The 23,752-nt window shown below is 46.5% G+C and overlaps 1 protein-coding gene across 4 annotated transcripts in view; it reads left to right on the top strand.

Moving 5' to 3' along the window:
* Positions 1–23,752, top strand: part of pde10a (phosphodiesterase 10A) — a 139,262-nt gene that overhangs the window by 36,530 nt on the left and 78,980 nt on the right. For all 4 annotated transcript variants that reach the window (XM_071391411.1, XM_071391410.1, XM_071391412.1 and 1 more), the window contains exon 2: positions 18,424–18,558. In XM_071391411.1, coding sequence (XP_071247512.1) covers positions 18,424–18,558 — 135 coding nt within the window. The remainder of the gene's footprint in view (positions 1–18,423; positions 18,559–23,752) is intronic.

The following is a 23,752-nucleotide window of genomic DNA, read 5'->3' as shown; positions in this document are numbered from 1 at the left end:
TTGATTCTCCCACAGGAGTTCTGATTCTCCCACAGGAGTTCTGATTCTCCCACAGGAGTTCTGATTCTCCCACAGGAGTTTTGATTCTCCCACAGGAGTTCTGATTCTCCCACAGGAGTTCTGATTCTCCCACAGGAGTTCTGATTCTCCCACAGGAGTTTTGATTCTCCCACAGGAGTTCTGATTCTCCCACAGGAGTTCTGATTCTCCCACAGGAGCTCTGATTCTCCCACAGGAGTTCTGATTCTCCCACAGGAGTTCTGATTCTCCCACATGAGTTTTGATTCTCCCACAGGAGTTCTGATTCTCCCACAGGAGTTTTGATTCTCCCACAGGAGTTCTGATTCTCCCACAGGAGTTTTGGTAACTGGCTACAGTTGCTATACTTTCAAGCATAATATCTTATCTGACTGAAATCTATAAGCTCTGTGGTTTAGTTGGTACGGTGTGGCATTTTAAATGTCCTTTAAGGTTTTCACATTCTTCTTTATTGTATTGTTTTAATTCCTAAATGCTTTTAATAAAGTCCCATTTGATTTTGATACATTTGGGACCTGACTAGGGATATGATAAACGTAAAAAAATCCAAATGTTTAAACAGTCATTTTTAAATGATAAAATTACATGTGAATTCACAATGCAGATATTGTCCTGTATATGACCACTAGGGGGCGATGCAGTTCAATCTACCGTAGTCATGAATACCTACCAGACAGTGCCCACCTTACTGCTGTCCTCCACCCACTCAGCAACAATGGTAGTTAAAACAGTGGTCTCAATACACGGGGACTTTCTGTGATGGCTGTGATGTATGTTAGCGTGTTCACAGACGTCCAACAATACTGTTAACTCCACGTAGGGTGTTCGTGAGCTCACGCTTGTACTTGCAGAGCGATCGTTGCATAATTTCTCCGGTCCGTCAAGGTTTTGGACATCTTGTAGTCTGGATCTACATATGCCATCAGGGTTATTGAAGCCAACGTCCACTACCATTGGCTGCTTATCAACTGCAGTCCTTTCTGTAATCAGCGCTGTGATTTATCTCTCTCTTATTGCACATCAAATCAAATCAAATTTTATTTGTCACATACACATGGTTAGCAGATGTTAATGCGAGTGTAGCAAAATGCTTGTGCTTCTAGTTCCGACAATGCAGTAATAACCAACGAGTAATCTAACCTAACAATTCCACAACTACTACCTCACACACTTTGTTGGTGTGAGGAGCCTGTCTGTCTGCTGTTTGGGGACCTGCGCTGCTGCCAGCCACTGTTTGGGTCTCACAGGCCCTCCCTCTCGGATGGTTAAGCGTTGTACCTGTACTGTCACTGTAACTCAATTCCACCTCGCACTTTTCATTTAACTTCTTAAAGTTTTGCCAAACAGGACTTCGCTGCTGTCGCTTCCCTGTCTCACTCTCTGCCATTTGTCCACCCGTTTAACGGCGTTGACGTACGGAATGCTATATATTTCTTGAATATAATTGTAAAGATTCATATCTCCTCCCACTAACCTTATAGCATTGTTGCGATAGGTGTTTATAAAAAATGAAATCCCGTTATGATCATCGGGACCTGCTATTGGTAGTTAACAGCACTGTGATTTTAATTTTGTTGAGAAAGAAATGAAGTAAGTCGTGCTTTATTTGTTCACATAAAAGGGTAGTGTCAAACCAGTGGGCTGCTCAGAAAACTAGACACAGAATCTATAGTCTCAATACTTACAAAATTACTGTCACCGGAACCATTCACACACACATGCGCACACACACGCACGCACACACATGCACACTCACTCACACACGTGCACACACACAGAAAGGACAGTGCAGACAGACGCCAGCATGTCCGTTAAGTATTACTCTACCTCCGTGATGGTTCAATGATGTCCAGGCAAATGCCTGTCGTCCCCGTCGTCCCCGACAACACACATAATAAACAGCAGCTCTCAACAACCTAATTGCCTATTAGGCATCAATCCAGTCCTCCTCGCCTCCTTCTCTCCCTCCTTCTTCTAGCTGCCTCCGTTGGGCCTCCTCTCCCCGGAGACGCAGACCGCCACTGTCACAGGGGCCAGAGCTGGTTGGAATGACGTCGTGATTTCAACCAGCTCTGCCATCTTAGATGTTTAGATGGAGCTATTATCCCTCGGTCAAAAGCAGAAATACGATTTTTCTGTCAGATATTTTTTTGTCTTCCTTTCTCTGCCAATAGATAGCTGAGTGAAATATATAATGATTGAATGACGTACTATATAATTAATGAATGAAAACCCTGCTGAAAAAAACTGCATATACCAGAATACATTTCAAGCTGGTCCATGCTGGTCAGTGCTTGTTGTTGTGTTTTCGCTGGTGACCAGCCTTTGCAGTGTTTTGGACACTGGTGACCAGCCTTTGCAGTGTTTTGGACACTGGTGACCAGCCTTCGCAGTGTTTTGGACACTGGTGACCAGCCTTTGCAGTGTTTTGGACACTGGTGACCAACCTTTGCAGTGTTTTGGACACTGGTGACCAGCCTTTGCAGTGTTTTGGACACTGGTGACCAGCCTTCGCAGTGTTTTGGACACTGGTGACCAGCCTTCGCTGTGTTTTGGACACTGGTGACCAACCTTCACTATGTTTTGGACACTGGTGACCAGCCTTCGCAGTGTTTTGGACACTGGTGACCAGCCTTCGCTGTGTTTTGGACACTGGTGACCAGCCTTCGCTATGTTTTGGACACTGGTGACCAACCTTCACTATGTTTTGGACACTGGTGACCAGCCTTCGCAGTGTTTTGGACACTGGTGACCAGCCTTCGCTGTGTTTTGGACACTGGTGACCAACCTTCACTATGTTTTGGACACTGGTGACCAGCCTTCGCAGTGTTTTGGACACTGGTGACCAGCCTTCGCTGTGTTTTGGACACTGGTGACCAGCCTTCGCTATGTTTTGGACACTGGTGACCAGCCTTCGCTATGTTTTGGACACTGGTGACCAACCTTCGCTGTGTTTTGGACACTGGTGACCAGCCTTCACTGTGTTTTGGACACTGGTGACCAGCCTTCGCTGTGTTTTGGACACTGGTGACCAGCCTTCGCTATGTTTTGGACACTGGTGACCAGCCTTCGCTATGTTTTGGACACTGGTGACCAGCCTTCGCTATGTTTTGGACACTGGTGACCAGCCTTCGCTATGTTTTGGACACTGGTGACCAGCCTTCGCTATGTTTTGGACAATGCTGACCAACCTTCGCTATGTTTTGGACACTGGTGACCAGCCTTCGCAGTATTTTGGACACTGGTGACCAGCCTTCGCTATGTTTTGGACACTGGTGACCAGCATAAGCTGTGTTTTGGACACCTGTGACCAGCCTTCGCTATGTTTTGGACACTGGTGACCAGCCTTCGCTATGTTTTGGACACTGGTGACCAGCCTTTGCAGTGTTTTGGACACTGGTGACCAGCCTTCGCGAAGTTTTGGACAATGCTGACCAACCTTCGCTATGTTTTGGACACTGGTGACCAGCCTTCGCAGTATTTTGGACACTGGTGACCAGCCTTCGCTATGTTTTGGACACTGGTGACCAGCATAAGCTGTGTTTTGGACACCTGTGACCAGCCTTCGCTATGTTTTGGACACTGGTGACCAGCCTTCGCTATGTTTTGGACACTGGTGACCAGCCTTCGCTATGTTTTGGACACTGGTGACCAGCCTTTGCAGTGTTTTGGACACTGGTGACCAGCCTTCGCGAAGTTTTGGACAATGCTGACCAACCTTCGCTATGTTTTGGACACTGGTGACCAGCCTTCGCAGTATTTTGGACACTGGTGACCAGCCTTCGCTATGTTTTGGACACTGGTGACCAGCATAAGCTGTGTTTTGGACACCTGTGACCAGCCTTCGCTATGTTTTGGACACTGGTGACCAGCCTTCGCTATGTTTTGGACACTGGTGACCAGCCTTTGCAGTGTTTTGGACACTGGTGACTAGCCTTCGCTGTGTTTTGGACACTGGTGACCAGCCTTCGCTATGTTTTGGACACTGGTGACCAGCCTTCGCTATGTTTTGGACACTGGTGACCAGCCTTCGCAGTGTTTTGGATACTGGTGACCAGCCTTCGCTATGTTTTGGACACTGGTGACCAGCATAAGTTGTGTTTTGGACACTGGTGACTAGCCTTCGCTGTGTTTTGGACACTGGTGACCAGCCTTCGCTATGTTTTGGACACTGGTGACCAGCCTTCGCTATGTTTTGGACACTGGTGACCAGCCTTCGCTATGTTTTGGACACTGGTGACCAGCCTTCGCAGTGTTTTGGACACTGGTGACCAGCCTTCGCTGTGTTTTGGACACTGGTGACCAGCCTTCGCTATGTTTTGGACACTGGTGACCAGCCTTCGCTATGTTTTGGACACTGGTGACCAGCCTTCGCAGTGTTTTGGATACTGGTGACCAGCCTTCGCTATGTTTTGGACACTGGTGACCAGCCTTCGCTGTGTTTTGGACACTGGTGACCAGCCTTCGCAGTGTTTTGGATACTGGTGACCAGCCTTCGCTATGTTTTGGACACTGGTGACCAGCATAAGTTGTGTTTTGGACACTGGTGACCAGCATAAGTTGTGTTTTTGACACTGGTGACCAGCATAAATGAAAGTAAAACCATAATCAAGTTACATTATGCCAGTTTGCAAAGTAGTGTCCAATTCCTTTTGAAATCCAGTCAGAGAGGATTCCCAAAATCTACACTCAGAATGACTGCCAGAGTTAGACATACGTTTATTGAGTGACTACCTGAAGCATCTAAACTGGAACAACAATCTATGTAACGGGAGAAATAAGTCTACTATACAGATTGGATTAGTTTAGAAAAATATATGTTATTTGTCTTGTGTAGCATAACATATATTTTTGAACGAATGAATCAATCAATGTACGTGCAAAAACACAGATATTGCAACAAACAATTCTAAGTATCAAACTGCAATAGAGCATGCTGGGAAATATGATAACGATGGGCGTGGTTTTGCAGACCAATTTCTGATTACTTGGAAGTCAACTTCACATGGGATTTGAACTCACAACCTGCGTTTCCTGCTATGCCACTGGATCTGTGGGTATGATTAGGTCATTAAAAGATTAGAACCAATAGACATTCTGTCATTTGTCCCTATGGGGGAACACTTTTTGGGTGCCACGTAGAACCCTTTGATTTTCCCCTGTAGGGCAGTGGTCACCAACCATCGATTCGCATTCGTAGTCGATCACCAAACATTTTATGTAAAATAACTACAATGATAAAGCCTTGCGTTCCTATATATGTTTTATTTTAGCGATGTTGGCAGTAGGTGCACTTGATTCAGCAGCCCTAGCTCCGGCAAGACAAAGTGTTCCCATTTTGAGCCATTTCATGTGTTTGGAGGTAGAACTCTGCATACTCGGCAGGCCCCGAGAGCAAATCAAGTGAACGTATAGGTTTACCGCTGGCAAATCAGATTGCTCAGATCAAGGTGTCTGCACAGTTTCCTCAAGCAATAGGCTGTAAGTAGAAGCCTTGAGCGCACAGCAAAGTTGATACTGTGACATTTCAAAACTTTTAAAACCATGACTAGAGAGAGACTCAATGAATACAGCAAAGACCTGCTGTTTTTATAAGTAAATACAGTTGAAGTCGGAAGCTCGTTTTTCAACCACTCTCTTGTTAACAAACTATAGTTTTGGCAACTCGGTAAGGACATCTACTTTGTGCATGACACAAGTAATTTTTCCAACAATTGTTTACAGACAGATTATTTCACTTATAATTCACTGTATCAATATTCCAGTGGGTCAGAAGTTGACATACACTAAGTTGACTGTGCCTTTAAACAGCTTGGAAAATTCCATAAAATGATGTCATGCCTTTAGAAGCTTCTGATAGGCTAATTGACATTTGAGTCAATTGGAGGTGTACCTGTGGATGTATTTCAAGGCCTACCTTCAAACTTCCACAAGTCTGGTTCATCCTTGGGAGCAATTTCCAAACGCCTGAAGGTACCACGTTCATCTGTACAAACAATAGTATGCAAGTATAAACACCATGGGACCATGCAGCCGTCACACTGCTCAGGAAGGAGACGCGTTCTGTCTCCTAGAGATGAACGTACTTTGGTGCGACAAGTGCAAATCAATCCCAGAACAACAGCAACATCTCAAGACATCAGTCAGGAAGTTAAAGCTTGGTGGCAAATGGGTCTTCCAAATGGACAATGACCCCAAGCATACTTCCAAAGTTGTGGCAAAATGGCTTAAGGACAACAAAGTCAAGGTATTGGAGTGACCATCACAAAGCCCTGACCTCATTCCTATAGAAAATTTGTGAGCAGAAATGAAAAAGCAAGTGCAAGCAAGGAGGCCTACAAACCTGACTCAGTCACACCAGCTCTGTCAGGAGGAATGGGCCAAAATTCACCCAACTTATTGTGGGAAGCTTGTGGAAGACTACCCGAAACGTTTGACCCAAGTTAAACAATTTAAAGGCAATGCTACCAAATACTAATTGAGAGTATGTAAACTTCTGACCCACTGGGAATGTGATGAAATAAATAAAAGCTGAAACAAATCATTCTCTCTACTATTATTCTGACATTTCACATTCTTAAAATAAAGTGGTGATCCTAACTGACCTAAGACAGATAATTTTTACTAGGATTAAATGTCAGGAATTGTGAAAAACTGAGTTTAAATGTTTTTGGCTAAGGTGTATGTAAACTTCTGACTTCACCTGTACATGTTTAGGTTGTTATTCAGCACTGTAACACTTTTTTCTCCCCAATTCCGTGATATCCAATTGGTAGTCGCACCAACGTGTCGGAGGAAGCACCGTACACCTGGCGACCGTGTCTGCATGCATGTGTCTGGCCCGCCATGGGAGTCGCTAGAGGGCAATGGGACAGAAATATAACAACAGGAATTGGTGCAGAGATTGGTTGAGGCAGAAAGAGGAATACCTATGTGAGAATGCTGTTCATCGACTACAGCTCAGCATTTAACACCATAGTAGACCCTGGGTCTCGACCCCGCCCTGTGCAACTGGGTCCTGGACTTCCTGACGGGCCGCCCCCAGGTGGTCAGGGTAGGTAACAACATCTCCACCCCGCTGATCCTCAACACTGGGGCCCCACAAGGGTGCGTTCTGAGCCCTCTCCTGTACTCCCTGTTCACCCACGACTGCGTGGCCATGCACGCCTCCAACTCAATCATCAAGTTTGCGGACGACACTACAGTGGTAGGCTTGATTACCAACAACGACGAGACGGCCTACAGGGAGGAGGTGAGGGCCCTCGGAGTGTGGTGTCAGGAAAATAACCTCACACTCAACGTCAACAAAACAAAGGAGATGATTGTGGACTTCAGGAAACAGCAGAGGGAGCACCCCCCTATCCACATCGACGGGACAGTAGTGGAGAAGGTGGAAAGTTTTAAGTTCCTCGGTGTACACATCACAGACAAACTGAATTGGTCCACCCACACAGACAGCGTTGTGAAGAAGGCGCAGCAGCGCCTCTTCAACCTCAGGAGGCTGAAGAAATTCGGATTGTCACCAAAAGCACTCACAAACTTCTACAGATGCACAATCGAGAGCATCCTGTCGGGCTGTATCACCGCCTGGTACGGCAACTGCTCCGCCCACAACCGTAAGGCTCTCCAGAGGGTAGTGAGGTCTGCACAACGCATCACCGGGGGCAAACTACCTGCCCTCCAGGACACCTACACCACCCAATGTCACAGGAAGGCCATAAAGATCATCAAGGACAACAACCACCCGAGCCACTGCCTGTTCACCCCGCTATCATCCAGAAGGCGAGGTCAGTACAGGTGCATCAAAGCGGGGACCGAGAGACTGAAAAACAGCTTCTATCTCAAGGCCATCAGACTGTTAAACAGCCACCACTAACATTTAGTGGCCGCTGCCAACATACTGACTCAACTCCAGCCACTTTAATAATGGGAATTGATGGAAATTATGTAAAAATGTGGCACTAGCCACTTAACAATGTAATATAATGTACATATCCTACATCTGCTCTATGTATATGTATCACTGACTTTAAACTATGCCACTTTATGTTTACATACCCTACATTACTCATCTCATATGTATAGACTGTACACTATACCATCTACTGCATCTTGCCTATGCCGTTCTGTACCATCACTCATTCATATATCTTTATGTACATATTCTTTATCCCTTTACACTTGTGTGTATAAGGTAGTAGTTGTGGAATTGTTAGGTTAGATTACTTGTTGGTTATTACTGCATTGTCGGAACTAGAAGCACAAGCATTTCGCTACACTCGCATTAACATCTGCTAACCATGTGTATGTGACAAATAACATTTGATTTGATTTGATTTGAAATAATGCTGTGCGACTTGAGTTTCGCCATCACCTGGAAAACTTTTCTCAGCGGAGGGAGTGAGAGTGGAGGGACTGAGCTCTCTCCCGCCCTCCCTCCCCTCAGACTGACCATCAGATGCAGGCCATCAGTCCAGTAAAATAAAAAAATCTCATTATTATGCTCACTAAGCTGTGCCTCATAAGTAATACAACAAATGATCTATTACCAGTGTGATCATATACAAAAACTCTGAACATTGGCAGAGCAATTCAAGCGTAGCCAATATGCAGTGATAATGTATTGGGCCTCTAGCCTACTGCACAAACTTTATTGCTACAGTACTGTTTTTAATTGGTTAATGTTGCATAGGCTTATGTTTTTGAAGTTATAATAAAAAAATATCTTGGCTTGCTTTTGGAGTACCATTTAGAACCCCCCCATGAAGAACCTTCTGGTTCCAGGTAGAACCAATGACAGGTTATACAATTATACTTATAGGTTACTTCAGATGTGCTTATGGCTAGTGAGTTGCAGGTAAAATATACTATTTTCTACAATTGAATTAAGGTGTTATTGTTGTAAGAATGACTTGTTGTCTACCTTACTTTCACTGCACTTTGAGACGTAGTTGTGCTGGCGGGGGTGCGTTAGCATATTTGGGGGCATAGTCTAAAATGTGTTGTATTTGTGCCAACCATTAGTGTAAGTGTTGTACCAGTTTAAGTGGTTTTATCATGTTGATGACAGTTGAACACCTCTTTTGTTCACTGTCAGTTCTACAATCTTGGTCAGAGGTTGTGACAATCAGGAGTTGGACTGTGTTGGGGTTGCTGTGCATCTTCCACTAACTTAATGGCAATTGGTCTAGTTTTCAGTAACTTACTGTCTGCTTGCTGCAAGTAATTATTGAAATATTCACAGTAACTTAGTGTGTCACGCAGACTGACCTGATGGTGTGACTGGAAGATCAGTTTGCTGCCAACGATGACGCTGGGTCCCGAGTGTACAGACACAAATAATACTTAGTAGTCTTGTAAACAGAAAAGTTTAGTGAATGTATATTCATCTACTGATACAACACTGCTACTCACGGTTGGTGCAAATATACATATATTACACCACACATGTTACATCATCATCTGCAGACATACAGTGGGGAGAACAAGTATTTGATACACTGCCGATTTTGCAGGTTTTCCTACTTACAAAGCATGTAGAGGTCTGTAATTTCTATCATAGGTACACTTCAACCGTGAGAGACGGAATCTAAAATCCAGAAAATCACATTGTATGATTTTTAAGTAATTCATTTGTATTTTATTGCATGACATAAGTATTTGATACATCAGAAAAGCAGAACTTAATATTTTTGTTTTAGATTCCGTCTCTCACAGTTGAAGTGTACCTATGATAAAAATTACAGACCTCTACATGCTTAGTAAGTAGGAAAACCTGCAAAATCGGCAGTGTATCAAATACTTGTTCTCCCCACTGTATATTAGACCACACTCCCTAATATGCTAATCAACTCCACCGGTAGCCCCACCTACATTTCTAAGCGCAGTGATGAGTGTACCTTATATTCAACATATTGGGTTGAAAAATGTATCTGAATCACCTTTAATTTGCAAAGTAAATTTTCACATACCAAGAATTTGCCTTAGTGTGAAGGTGCTGCCACCCACCCTACCATGCACCCTACCATGCACCCTAAAAGGAACTGCCCAGTAGTATGTGAAGGTACCTTAAGTGTACCCCAGGGAACAACACTGTACGCTAACTATACCCTAATTTCGAGAGTGTTTGGATATATGTTCTTGGTAATAAAGATATACCTGGTGACACTGCTGAAACATTAATGAATACCCTTCTGCTTAAAAGCTTCCAAGTTCAAATCTCCAAAGCATTTATGCACACTATATCAAGTGTCCCTGATCTCTGAATTTTTTTTTTACATTGAAATAATCTGACAACTATTGATTTAATTCTGGGCAGCTTTTAGCAAAGTGCAGAAATGTTTTCTTGCTATTAAATCTGTGGCCAATCTCTGTCATGCCCACAGACCTGGTGGCATAGCAGGAAATTCAGGTCATTAGCAACCAAGATGTTGTTGAGTTCAAATTCCAAGTCTCAAGTAATTCTTTTTACAGCAATAACAACTTCATTCAGCTGTAAAAAAAATGTATTAATTTGTTGTTGTTTACCTTACTTTTCACTGCAACCAGTAGCCTGTAGTGTACCGTAAAATTACAGAAACTTTTTAACAATGTAGCATTTCATGACAACGTTAAGTGTGGAGATGGACCAATTGAAGTTGGAGATTCCCGGCGCCATTTGGTGCGTCGCAGACCCGGAGGAGGAGGAGTGGAGGGGGGGTGGGGTGATACAGAGGAGTCAATGTTCAGTCCTTGAGTCACTGTCTGACAAAGTCGTGTTAGGATATATCAGTTGTCCTGTCGGAGCTTTTGTGCCGAATCCACTGCGTTGTTTCAGGTGCTTTATGGTCTGACTTCAGAAGAGTTCCCAGGGTGTGTTGAGGGGTGGTGCCCCATCCCCCCAGGCCTTTGGTATGGTGCAGGAGCAGATAGGGCCAAAGTAGTGGAATGGGGTAGCGGGTTTTTAATGGTGTCTAAGGCTCTTTTTCACTTTCTTAGAGGAACAGACTAATCAAGATAATTTAATGGAGGTAGGCTATGACTGGCCTCACACTCCAGTACAGTAGGTATACTGTGACCGGCCTCACACCCCAGTACAGTAGGTATACTGTGACCGGCCTCACACCCCAGTACAGTAGGTATACTGTGACCGGCCTCACACTCCAGTACAGTAGGTATACTGTGACTGGCCTCACACTCCAGTACAGTAGGTATACTGTGACCGGCCTCACACCCCAGTACAGTAGGTATACTGTGACCGGCCTCACACTCCAGTACAGTAGGTATACTGTGAATGGCCTCACACTCCAGTACAGTAGGTAGACTGTGACTGGCCTCACACTCCCGTACAGTAGGTAGACTGTGACTGGCCTCAAGCTCCAGTACAGTAGGTAGACTGTGCCCGGCCTCACACTCCAGTACAGTAGGTAGACTGTGACTGGCCTCACACTCCAGTACAGTAGGTAGACTGTGACTGGCCTCAAGCTCCAGTACAGTAGGTAGACTGTGCCCGGCCTCACACTCCAGTACAGTAGGTAGGCTGTGACTGGCCTCAAGCTCCAGTACAGTAGGTAGACTGTGCCCGGCCTCACACTCCAGTACAGTAGGTAGACTGTGCCCGGCCTCACACTCCAGTACAGTAGGTAGACTGTGCCCGGCCTCACACCCCAGTACAGTAGGTATACTGTGACCGGCCTCACACTCCAGTACAGTAGGTATACTGTGACTGGCCTCACACTCCAGTACAGTAGGTATACTGTGACCGGCCTCACACCCCAGTACAGTAGGTATACTGTGACCGGCCTCACACCCCAGTACAGTAGGTATACTGTGACCGGCCTCACACTCCAGTACAGTAGGTATACTGTGACTGGCCTCACACTCCAGTACAGTAGGTATACTGTGACCGGCCTCACACCCCAGTACAGTAGGTATACTGTGACCGGCCTCACACTCCAGTACAGTAGGTATACTGTGAATGGCCTCACACTCCAGTACAGTAGGTAGACTGTGACTGGCCTCACACTCCAGTACAGTAGGTAGACTGTGACTGGCCTCAAGCTCCAGTACAGTAGGTAGACTGTGCCCGGCCTCACACTCCAGTACAGTAGGTAGGCTGTGACTGGCCTCACGCTCCAGTACAGTAGGTAGACTGTGCCCGGCCTCACACTCCAGTACAGTAGGTAGACTGTGCCCGGCCTCACACTCCAGTACAGTAGGTAGACTGTGCCCGGCCTCACACTCCAGTACAGTAGGTAGACTGCGACTGGCCTCACACTCCAGTACAGTAGGTAGACTGTGACTGGCCTCAAGCTCCAGTACAGTAGGTAGACTGTGACTGGCCTCACACTCCAGTACAGTAGGTATACTGTGACTGGCCTCACACTCCAGTACAGTAGGTAGACTGTGACCGGCCTCATACTCCAGTACAGTAGGTAGACTGTGACTGGCCTCACACTCCAGTACAGTAGGTAGGCTGTGACTGGCCTCAAGCTCCAGTACAGTAGGTAGACTGTGCCCGGCCTCACACTCCAGTACAGTAGGTAGACTGTGCCCGGCCTCACACTCCAGTACAGTAGGTATACTGTGACCGGCCTCATACTCCAGTACAGTAGGTAGACTGTGACTGGCCTCACACTCCAGTACAGTAGGTATACTGTGAATAGCCTCACACTCCAGTACAGTAGGTATACTGTGACTGGCCTCACACTCCAGTACAGTAGGTGGACTGTGACCGGCCTCACACTCCAGTACAGTAGGTATACTGTGACCGGCCTCACACTCCAGTACAGTAGGTAGACTGTGACCGGCCTCAAGCTCCAGTACAGTAGGTAGACTGTCACCGGCCTCACACTCCAGTACAGTAGGTAGGCTGTGACCGGCTTCACACTCCAGTACAGTAGGTAGACTGTGACCGGCCTCAAGCTCCAGTACAGTAGGTAGGATGTGACCGGCCTCAAGCTCCAGTACAGTAGGTAGACTGTGACCGGCCTCACACTCCAGTACAGTAGGTATACTGTCACCGGCCTCACACTCCAGTACAGTAGGTAGACTGTGACCGGCCTCACACTCCAGTACAGTAGGTAGACTGTGACCGGCCTCACACTCCAGTACAGTAGGTAGACTGTGACCGGCCTCACACTCCAGTACAGTAGGTAGACTGTGACCGGCCTCACACTCCAGTACAGTAGGTATACTGTGACCGGCCTCATACTCCAGTACAGTAGGTATACTGTGACTGGCCTCACACTCCAGTACAGTAGGTATACTGTGACCGGCCTCACACTCCAGTACAGTAGGTAGACTGTGACCGGCCTCACACTCCAGTACAGTAGGTAGACTGTGACCGGCCTCAAGCTCCAGTACAGTAGGTATACTGTGACTTGCCTCACACTCCAGTACAGTAGGTATACTGTGACTGGCCTCACACTCCAGTACAGTAGGTATACTGTGAATAGCCTCACAATCCAGTACAGTAGGTATACAGTGACCGGCCTCATACTCCAGTACAGTAGTATACTGTGAATGGCCTCACTCTCCAGTACAGTAGGTAGACTGTGACTGGCCTCACACTCCAGTACAGTAGGTATACTGTGAATAGCCTCACACTTCAGTACAGTAGGTAGACTGTGACTGGCCTCACACTCCAGTACAGTAGGTATACTGTGAATAGCCTCACACTTCAGTACAGTAGGTAGACTGTGACTGGCCTCACACTCCAGTACAGTAGGTATACTGTGACCGGCCTCACACTTCAGTACAGTAGGTATACTGTGACTGGCCTCACACTCCAGTACAGTAGGTAGACTGTGAATGGCCTAACACTCCAGTACAGTAGGTAGACTGTGACCGGCCTCACACTCCAGTACAGTAGGTAGACTGTGCATGGCCTCACACTCCAGTACAGTAGGTCGACCGTGACTGGCCTCACACTCCAGTACAGTAGGTCGACCGTGAATGGCCTCCCAGTACAGTAGGTGGTGGTGTTTGCACCTAAAAGTTGAATGCGATCTGCCAATCAAATTCCAAAGAAGAAAAAGAAGAAGCATTTCATGGCGTGAAAGGAAAACATGGTGGAAAGGGAAAAGAACAGGATGGTTCCTCAAAACCATCACAGTAGTAAAGAACCCTTCCTGATATGAAAAAATTATATTAAATAGAACCCATCAAACCATTCCTGGTATTCTGGTCAAGGTGGTCTGTAAAACCACGCCCATCATTATCATATTTCCCAGCATGCTCTATTGCAGTTAGATTTTTTTGAATTGCTACACAAAGATAAATAACATACATTTTCTAAACTAATCCAATCTTTTAGTTGGATTTATTGCACCCATTAATGAAATGGTTGTTCCAGTTTACATGGTTTGGGTAGGGTCATTCACTGATCGTCCTAATCCCGCTAGTCATTCTGATAGCAGTTTGCGGGAGATAGACTTCACTTTGAAAGCTAGCATAATGTGACCTGATGCTGGTTTTGCGGGTGACCAACATATGCTGGTAAGTTTATGATCGGTATATGCTTTTCACCAGTGTCCAAAACACATTGAAAGCTGGTCACCCGCGAAAACAAAAGGAAGGCTGGTCACCCGCGAAAACAAAAGGAAGGCTGGTCACCCGCAAAAAGACAACGAAGGCTGGTCACCCGCGAAAAGACAACGAAGGCTAGTCACCAACGAAAACAAAGGGAAGGCTGGTCACCTGCGAAAACAAAGGGAAGGCTGGTCACCAACGAAAACAAAAGGAAGGCTGGTCACTATGCTGGTCTATGCTGTTTTTTTTCAGCATTGAGATGGAATTAATCAAAGATGGAATGAATGTATGAATGAATTAATGAAAAAAGGAAATTAATGAATGAAATATATCATGAATGAAATAGGTAATTAATTGTAACGTTCCTGACCTGTTTTATGTTGTTTTTGTATGTGTATATGGTCAGGGCGTGAGTTTTGGGTGGGCAGTCTATGTTTTCTGTTTCTATGTTGGTTTTGGTTGCCTGGTATGGCTCTTAATTAGAGGCAGGTGTTTTGCGTTTTCCTCTAATTAAGAGTCATATTTAGGTAGGGTGTTCTCACTGTTTGTTTGTGGGTGAATGTCTCCTGTTTCGTCCATGTCTGTACCATACGGGACTGTTTGGCTGTTCGTTCGTTTTGATGTAGTCTGTTCCTGTCCGTGAGTTCTACGTTTAGTTATGTAAGTTCATGTTCAGGTTTCGTCTACGTCGTTTTCTTGTTTTGTAATTTTGTAAGTGTTTTGTTTTCGTGTTGCCGTCGTATTCAAATAAAGAGATGGCTTATTTCCCTACTGCTGCGTATTGGTCCACTGATCCTTCTCTCCTCTCCTCATCTGAGGAGGAGGAGGACAACAGCCCTTACAGAATCACCCACCAAACTAGGACCAAGCGGCAAGGGAAAGCTCAACTGAGCAACAAGGACTCCTGGACTTGGGAGGAGATCCTGGACGGTAGAGGACCCTGGGCTCAGCCAGGGGAATATCGCCGTCCCAAGGCGGAGTTGGAAGCAGCGAAGGCAGAGAGGCGCTGGTATGAGGAGGCAGCGCGGCGACGCGGTTGGGAGCCCGTGAGTCAGACCCAAAAATTTCTTGGGGGGGGGGCACACGAGGAGTGTGGCAAAGCCGGGTAGGATACCTGAGCCAACTCCCCGTGCTTACCGTGGAGGTAGAAGGCGTCGTACTGGTAAGACACCGTGTTATGCGGTAAAGCGCACGGTGTCCCCAGTACGCGTGCTTAGCCCAGTGCGGGCTATTCCACCTTGCCGCACTGGGAGGGCTAAGTTGGGCATTGAGCCGGATGTCATGAAGCCGGCCCAACGCATCTGGCCACCAGTGCGTCTCCTCGGGCCGGCATACATGGCACCAGCCTTACAAATGGTGTCCCCGGTTTGCCAGTATAGCCCAGTGCGGGCTATTCCACCTCGCCGCACTGGCAGGGCTACGGGCACCATTCAACCTGGTAAGGTTGGGCAGGCTCGATGCTCAAGAGCACGTGTCCTCCTTCACGGTCCGGTATACCCGGTGCCACCTCCATGTACCAGTCCTCCGGTGGCAGCCCCCCGTACCAGGCTGTCTCTCCGGGTTCTCTCTCCAGCTGTTTCCTCCTCTCCAGCGCAGCCAGTGCCTATACCACGCACCAGGCTGTCTCTCTTTCTCCTCCCTACAGAGCCGTCCTGCCATGACCAGCCAGAGCCGTCCTGCCATGACCAGCCAGAGCCGTCCTGCCATGACCAGCCAGAGCCGTCCTGCCATGACCAGCCAGAGCCGTCCTGCCATGACCAGCCAGAGCCGTCCTGCCATGACCAGCCAGAGCCGTCCTGCCATGACCTGCCAGAGCCGTCCAGCCAGGACCTGCCAGAGCCGTCCAGCCAGGACCTGCCAGAGCCGTCCAGCCAGGACCTGCCAGAGCCGTCCAGCCAGGACCTGCCAGAGCCGTCCAGCCAGGACCTGCCAGAGCCGTCCAGCCAGGACCTGCCAGAGCCGTCCAGCCAGGACCTGCCAGAGCCGTCCAGCCAGGACCTGCCAGAGTCCGTCCAGCCAGGACCTGCCAGAGTCCGTCCAGCCAGGACCTGCCAGAGTCCCTCAGCCAGGACCTGCCAGAGTCCCTCAGCCAGGACCTGCCAGAGTCCCTCAGCCAGGACCTGCCAGAGTCCCTCAGCCAGGACCTGCCAGAGTCCCTCAGCCGGGACCTGCCAGAGTCCCTCAGCCGGGACCTGCCAGAGTCCCTCAGCCGGGACCTGCCAGAGTCTCTCAGCCGGGACCTGCCGCCCCTTATCCCGGTGCTGCCCCTTATCCCGGTGCTGCCCCTTATCCCGGTGCTGCCCCTTGTCCCGGTGCTGCCCCTTATCCCGGTGCTGCCCCTTATCCCGGTGCTGCCCCTTATCCCGGTGCTGCCCCTTATCCCGGTGCTGCCCCTTATCCCGGTGCTGTCCCTTGTCCCGGTGCTGCCCCTTGTCCCGGTGCTGCCCCTTGTCCCGGTGCTGCCCCTTCTCCCGGTGCTGCCCCTTCTCCCGGTGCTGCCCCTTATCCCGGTGTTGGCTGTTCATTTAGGGGATGTTAGTTTGAGGGTGGTCATTGGGAGGGGAAGACAGAAGCGGGGAGTGACTATGGTGGTGTGGGGACAGCGTCCAGAGCCTGAGCCACCACCGTGGTCAACTGCCCACCCAGACCCTCCCCTGGACTTTGTGCTGGTGCGCCCGGCGTTCGCACCTTGAGGGGGGGGTTCTGTAATGTTCCTGACCTGTTTTATGTTGTTTTTGTATGTGTATATGGTCAGGGCGTGAGTTTTGGGTGGGCAGTCTATGTTTTCTGTTTCTATGTTGGTTTTGGTTGCCTGGTATGGCTCCTCTAATTAAGAGTCATATTTAGGTAGGGTGTTCTCACTGTTTGTTTGTGGGTGAATGTCTCCTGTTTCGTCCATGTCTGTACCATACGGGACTGTTTGGCTGTTCGTTCGTTTTGATGTAGTCTGTTCCTGTCCGTGAGTTCTACGTTTAGTTATGTAAGTTCATGTTCAGGTTTCGTCTACGTCGTTTTCTTGTTTTGTAATTTTGTAAGTGTTTTGTTTTCGTGTTGCCGTCGTATTCAAATAAAGAGATGGCTTATTTCCCTACTGCTGCGTATTGGTCCACTGATCCTTCTCTCCTCTCCTCATCTGAGGAGGAGGAGGACAACAGCCCTTACATTAATGAAGTATATAATGACTAAAAGAGGTAATGAATGAAAGAGGTTATGAATGAAAGGTAATGAATGAAAGAGGTAATGAATGAAAGGTAATGGATGAATGAATGAAAGAGGTTATGAATGAAAGGTAATGAATGCATGAATGAAAGATGTAATGAATGAAAGAGGTTATGAATGAAAGGTAATGAATGAATGAATGATATATATAATAAATGAGAGGTAATGAATGAAAGAGGTAATGATTTAAAGATGCAATAAATGAGAGTTAATGAATGAAAGAGGTCATGAATGAAAGGTAATGAATGAGTGAAAGATGTAACAAATGAAAGAGGTAATGCATCTAAGATGTAACAAATGAAAGAGGTAATGAATGAAATATATAATGAATGAAATAGGTAATTAATGAAATATATATAATGGCTAAAAGAGGTAATAAATGTAAGAGGTAATGAATGAAATATGTAATAAATGAAAGAGGTTATGAATGAATGAAAGATGTATAAATGAAGAGGTAATGAATGAAATATGTATAAATGAAGAGGTAATGAATGAAAGAGGTTATGAATGAATGAAAGATGTGTAAATGAAGAGGTAATGAATGAAATATGTAATAAATGAAAGAGGTTATGAATGAATGAAAGATGTATAAATGAAGAGGTAATGAATGAATGAAAGAGCTGATGTCCTCCTCTGTCCCGTGTTATTGTGTAGGTCTGACGGATGACAAAGTGAAGGCGTATCTCTCCCTTCACCCTCAGATGCTGGATGAGTTTGTATCGGAGAGCGTGAGTTCAGAGACGCTGGACAGATGGCACAAGAAGAAGAGCAGCGGTAGCCTGCCTGCAGGTAACTCACACACACCTCTCACGATACACTGTTACATACTGTAGCACCAGCTAGTTTATAGACGATGTGTTGTCCTTATAAAGACTTTATGAATTACTGTAAAACTTAAATTAAACGCAGTCTCAAATAGCCGCCTGTCCCTTTTAATAGCCGGGCAACGGCCCACATTTCAGCAAATAAACGCCTGATCTAAATGAATTGTTTACGAGGTTAGCATTAAATATCATGAATTGTTTATGAGGTTTAATGTTTGATTTGTTCCATTAAATAATTCAGTAATGAGTCTAAAAGTTATGGCTATCATCCATTTTTATCGCCAGTAAGAAACTTCTAGCCATTGGCTGCTAACAGCTGAGAACTGCCTGCCATTGGCTGCTAACAGCTGAGAACTGCTAGCCATTGGCTGCTAACAGCTGAGAACTGCCTGCCATTGGCTGCTAACAGCTGAGAACTGCTAGCCATTGGCTGCTAACAGCTGAGAACTGCTAGCCATTGGCTGCTAACAGCTGAGAACTGCCTGCCATTGGCTGCTAACAGCTGAGAACTGCTAGCCATTGGCTGCTAACAGCTGAGAACTGCCTGCCATTGGCTGCTAACAGCTGAGAACTGCTAGCCATTGGCTGCTAACAGCTGAGAACTGCTAGCCATTGGCTGCTAACAGCTGAGAACTGCCTGCCATTGGCTGCTAACAGCTGAGAACTGCTAGCCATTGGCTGCTAACAGCTGAGAACTGCTAGCCATTGGCTGCTAACAGCTGAGAACTGCTAGCCATTGGCTGCTAACAGCAGAGAACTGCCTGCCATTGGCTGCTAACAGCTGAGAACTGCTAGCCATTGGCTGCTAACAGCTGAGAACTGCTAGCTATTGGCTGCTAACAGCTGAGAACTGCTAGCTATTGGCTGCTAACAGCTGAGAACTGCTAGCCATTGGCTGCTAACAGCTGAGAACTGCTAGCCATTGGCTGCTAACAGCTGAGAACTGCTAGCCATTGGCTGCTAACAGCTGAGAACTGCTAGCTAACTGGCAAGCAAAAAAACAGTCAACAGCTTCGGGAGTAGAGTAACCTATAAATTGCTCATCGCCCTCTAGTGGCATAAGTAAGATCTGCCAAAAATGCACAGTCAAAGAGGAGAATAATTATTGTCAAGGAAAAAAATAAAAATCTTCAAAATATAGACACACTAAGACAATAAACGTGACACTAGCTAGGTTTCCATCCAATTTGCAACAGATTTTCATGCAAATATTCTAAAATCTGCTTAAAACAATATGCACATTTTCCCACCAGAGATGTGTTTCCATCAAACTGACTTTTACGGATAGGTTGTGTGTGATGACAGTGCACTTAAAAATAACTTTTGTGGTTAAATTGGGTTCGGGTTTAAAAAAAATACAAGTTAAATTGGTTTCCATCGCATTTTAAACTCTGATGGTTTTGTCACTAAAACTGTTGCGTTATATAGCAAATGTACCCACTCTGGTCTTGGCACGACTGCTCTAGCTAACAGTTTGCAGATACAGTGTAGGTAGGCTAGTCTACTGCATAATGACGTTATTATGGATAAGAGCGAGAATATGTCAAATGGTAGCCAAGAATCGATCATCGTGTCACCAGAATAAGACCCTTGGTATATATTGAAAGGAGAAAAGCTTGTCACCGTGCGCTTTCACCACCCTGTGAAGTTCATCAGGGTGGAATACCTAGGATAGGAAGTAATCCTTCTAACCCCCCCCCCCCCCCTTAAAAGAGTTAGATGCACTATTGTAAAGTGGTTGTTCCACTGGATATCATAAGGTGAATGCACCAATTTGTAAGTCGCTCTGGATAAGAGCGTCTGCTAAATGACTTAAATGTTAAATGTTAAATGTAACTTATTTAATCTGTAGCCTAATAAACTGCATGCTATCCCTGAGTTGTGCTTTCCCATACTGGATCATCGGGTGACTCCAAAGTTTCCACCGCTATTTCTCTCATAATTAATTTTACAGACACGAAAAGATCCCACCATGTCGAACGAACACATTTTCTGTCGGCATTTATAAAATTGTACCGGTAATTTCATGTTTCCGTCAGCTCAGTGATGTGACTTTTCATCAGGTAATTTCGTCAGGTAATTTCGTCAGGTAAATTCATCCGCATGAAATGGTTGGATGGAAACGTGGTTACTGTTTGTAAATGATAACACGTTAGGGCAGGAATTGAAGTAATTGGTTAAAATGCTGCAAGTGAATGCTGAAATTAAACAATATACTATTCAAAATGACCAAAAGCTGTGTGCATTAAGGAAATAGAGGCCTGACTCAAATAGAAGCCTGTCTCCTCTATTCAGTGCCTGTTGTGTTCATCGATTTAAGCAAATAAAGGCCTGAGCTATTTTAAGTTTTATGGTATGAAGCTTTTATAAGAGTTGTTACCAGCAGCAGGACTGCTGGTAACAACCTCTATGTAGTGCCTATGCAGTGCTTATGCAGTGCTTATGTAGTGCGTTATGAATGACCTATAAAGCCTTTATAAGAACAGTAGCAAGTCTGCTGGTAACAACCTCTATGTAGTGCCTATGCAGTGCTTATGAAGTGCGTTATGAATGACCTATAAAGCCTTTATAAGAACAGTAGCAGGACTGCTGGTAACAACCTCTATGTAGTGCCTATGCAGTGCTTATGCAGTGCTTATGTAGTGCGTTATGAATGACCTATAAAGCCTTTATAAGAACAGCAGCAGGACTGCTGGTAACAACCTCTATGTAGTACCTATGTAGTGCTTATGAAGTGCGTTATGAATGACCTATAAAGCCTTTATAAGAACAGTAGCAGGTCTGCAGGTAACAACCTTTATGTAGTGCCTATGTAGTGCTTATGTAGTGCGTTATGAATGGCCTATAAAGCCTTTATAAGAACAGTAGCAGGTCTGCAGGTAACAACCTCTATGTAGTGCCTATGCAGTGCTTATGAAGTGCGTTATGAATGACCTATAAAGCCTTTATAAGAACAGTAGCAGGTCTGCAGGTAACAACCTCTATGTAGTGCCTATGCAGTGCTTATGAAGTGCGTTATGAATGACCTATAAAGCCTTTATAAGAACAGTAGCAGGTCTGCAGGTAACAAAGACCTTTCCTATTATAAGCTCACAGAGCTAGCACATCCATCAATAGCCCACAGGCCTGACTGGCCCCCATCTCTCCTACTGACGTCAGAAACAACCTCCCGGGACCAGTGCCGTCCCGAAAGGGGGGCAGGGTGTTCCTGTGTGTCTGTGCGTGAGCACGCAAGTGTGTGTGGAGGGGGCTGGTAGAGGGTGTGGCTGTGAGGTGGGTTATGGTTAGGAGAGCAGGTAGAGGGTGTGGCTGTGAGGTGGGTTATGGTTAGGAGAGCTGGTAGAGGGTGTGGCTGTGAGGTGGGTTATGGTTAGGAGAGCTGGTAGAGGGTGTGGCTGTGAGGTGGGTTATGGTTAGGAGAGCAGGTAGAGGGTGTGGCTGTGAGGTGGGTTATGGTTAGGTGAGCTGGTAGAGGGTGTGGCTGTGAGGTGGGTTATGGTTAGGAGAGCAGGTAGAGGGTGTGGCTGTGGGGTGGGTTATGGTTAGGAGAGCAGGTAGAGGGTGTGGCTGTGAGGTGGGTTATGGTTAGGAGAGCAGGTAGAGGGTGTGGCTGTGAGGTGGGTTATGGTTAGGAGAGCAGGTAGAGGGTGTGGCTGTGGGGTGGGTTATGGTTAGGAGAGCTGGTAGAGGGTGTGGCTGTGAGGTGGGTTATGGTTAGGAGGGCTGGTAGAGGGTGTGGCTGTGAGGTGGGTTATGGTTAGGAGAGCTGGTAGAGGGTGTGGCTGTGAGGTGGGTTATGGTTAGGAGGGCTGGTAGAGGGTGTGGCTGTGAGGTGGGTTATGGTTAGGAGAGCTGGTAGAGGGTGTGGCTGTGAGGTGGGTTATGGTTAGGAGAGCTGGTAGAGGGTGTGGCTGTGAGGTGGGTCATGGTTAGGAGAGCTGGTAGAGGGTGTGGCTGTGAGGTGGGTTATGGTTAGGAGAGCTGGTAGAGGTAGACACAACTGTGGGAAGCATTGGAGTAAACATGGGCCAGCATCTCTGTGGAACGCGTTCGACACCTTGTAGAGTCCATGCCCCGACAAATTGAGGCTGTTCTGAGGGCAAAACGGGGTGCAACTCAATATTAGGAAGCTGTTCTTAATGTTTTGTACACTCAGTATACATCGTCCAACCAAATGCTTGCAGGTTCCTTCTGGACAATACAACAACAATAATAAATAATAAAAAAGATAACAATATGAACATAAAGTAAATGTCTCAGTATAATATAATTAACATGTTAGCATCAGTATAATACAGGAAGGCACAATTTAAAGTCCAATATTTACATGTGTATTGGGTATATATTTTAAAATGTAACCTTTATTTAAGGGGGAGGATGTGGGTGGCAGTGTATAAATTGAGCAGTATAAAAATAGTCTGGTAGCAGCTGTTGTGATGTGTGTTAATGTGAAGAGAATCAGAGCAGGTGGTCAGTCCAGTTCAAGTGCTCAGCAGTCTGATGGCTTGTAGACAGAAACTGTCTCTGAGCCTGTTGGTATCAGACCTCATGCTCCGATACCATCTGCCCGACTGTAAGGAAGAGATCAGCTCGTGGCTGGGCTACAGACCTTCCTCTGGCACCGTTTCAACTAGTCCAGGATGGGTGGTGGACGCAAGGTCCCAGTGATGTACTGGGCTTTCTTCACCACCCGCTGGAGGGCCTTGCGGTCGTGGACGAAGCAATTCCCGTACCAGGCCATGAAGCAACCGGTCAGGATGCTCTCGATGGCATAGCGGTAGTATTTGGAGAGGACCCGTGGTGGCATGTCAAATTTCTTTAGCCGCCTTAGGAAGTAGAGACACTGTTGCTCCCTCTTAACCAGAGTGGTGGTGTTGTTGGTCCATGTCAAGTCCTCTGTGATGTGGACACTGAGGAACTTAATGCTGCTGACTCTCTCTACTGCAGTCCCGTTGATGTGGATTGGGGCGTGTTCCCTCCTCTGATTCCTGAAGTCAACAATCAACTCCTTTCTTTTGCTGACGTTGAGGGAGAGGTTGTTGTCCTGGCACACCACAATGCCAGTTCACTTACCTCCTCCCTATAGGCTGACTCGTTGTTGTTGGTTATCAGGCCTATAACCGTGGTGTCGTCAGAAAACTTGGTGATGCAGTTGGTGT

The sequence above is a fragment of the Salvelinus alpinus genome, chromosome 3 (genome assembly GCF_045679555.1).
Source record: "Salvelinus alpinus chromosome 3, SLU_Salpinus.1, whole genome shotgun sequence".
Taxonomy (NCBI): domain Eukaryota; kingdom Metazoa; phylum Chordata; class Actinopteri; order Salmoniformes; family Salmonidae; genus Salvelinus; species Salvelinus alpinus.
Note: the sequence above shows the minus strand (reverse complement) of the source record. Positions and strands in the feature narration are given on the sequence as shown.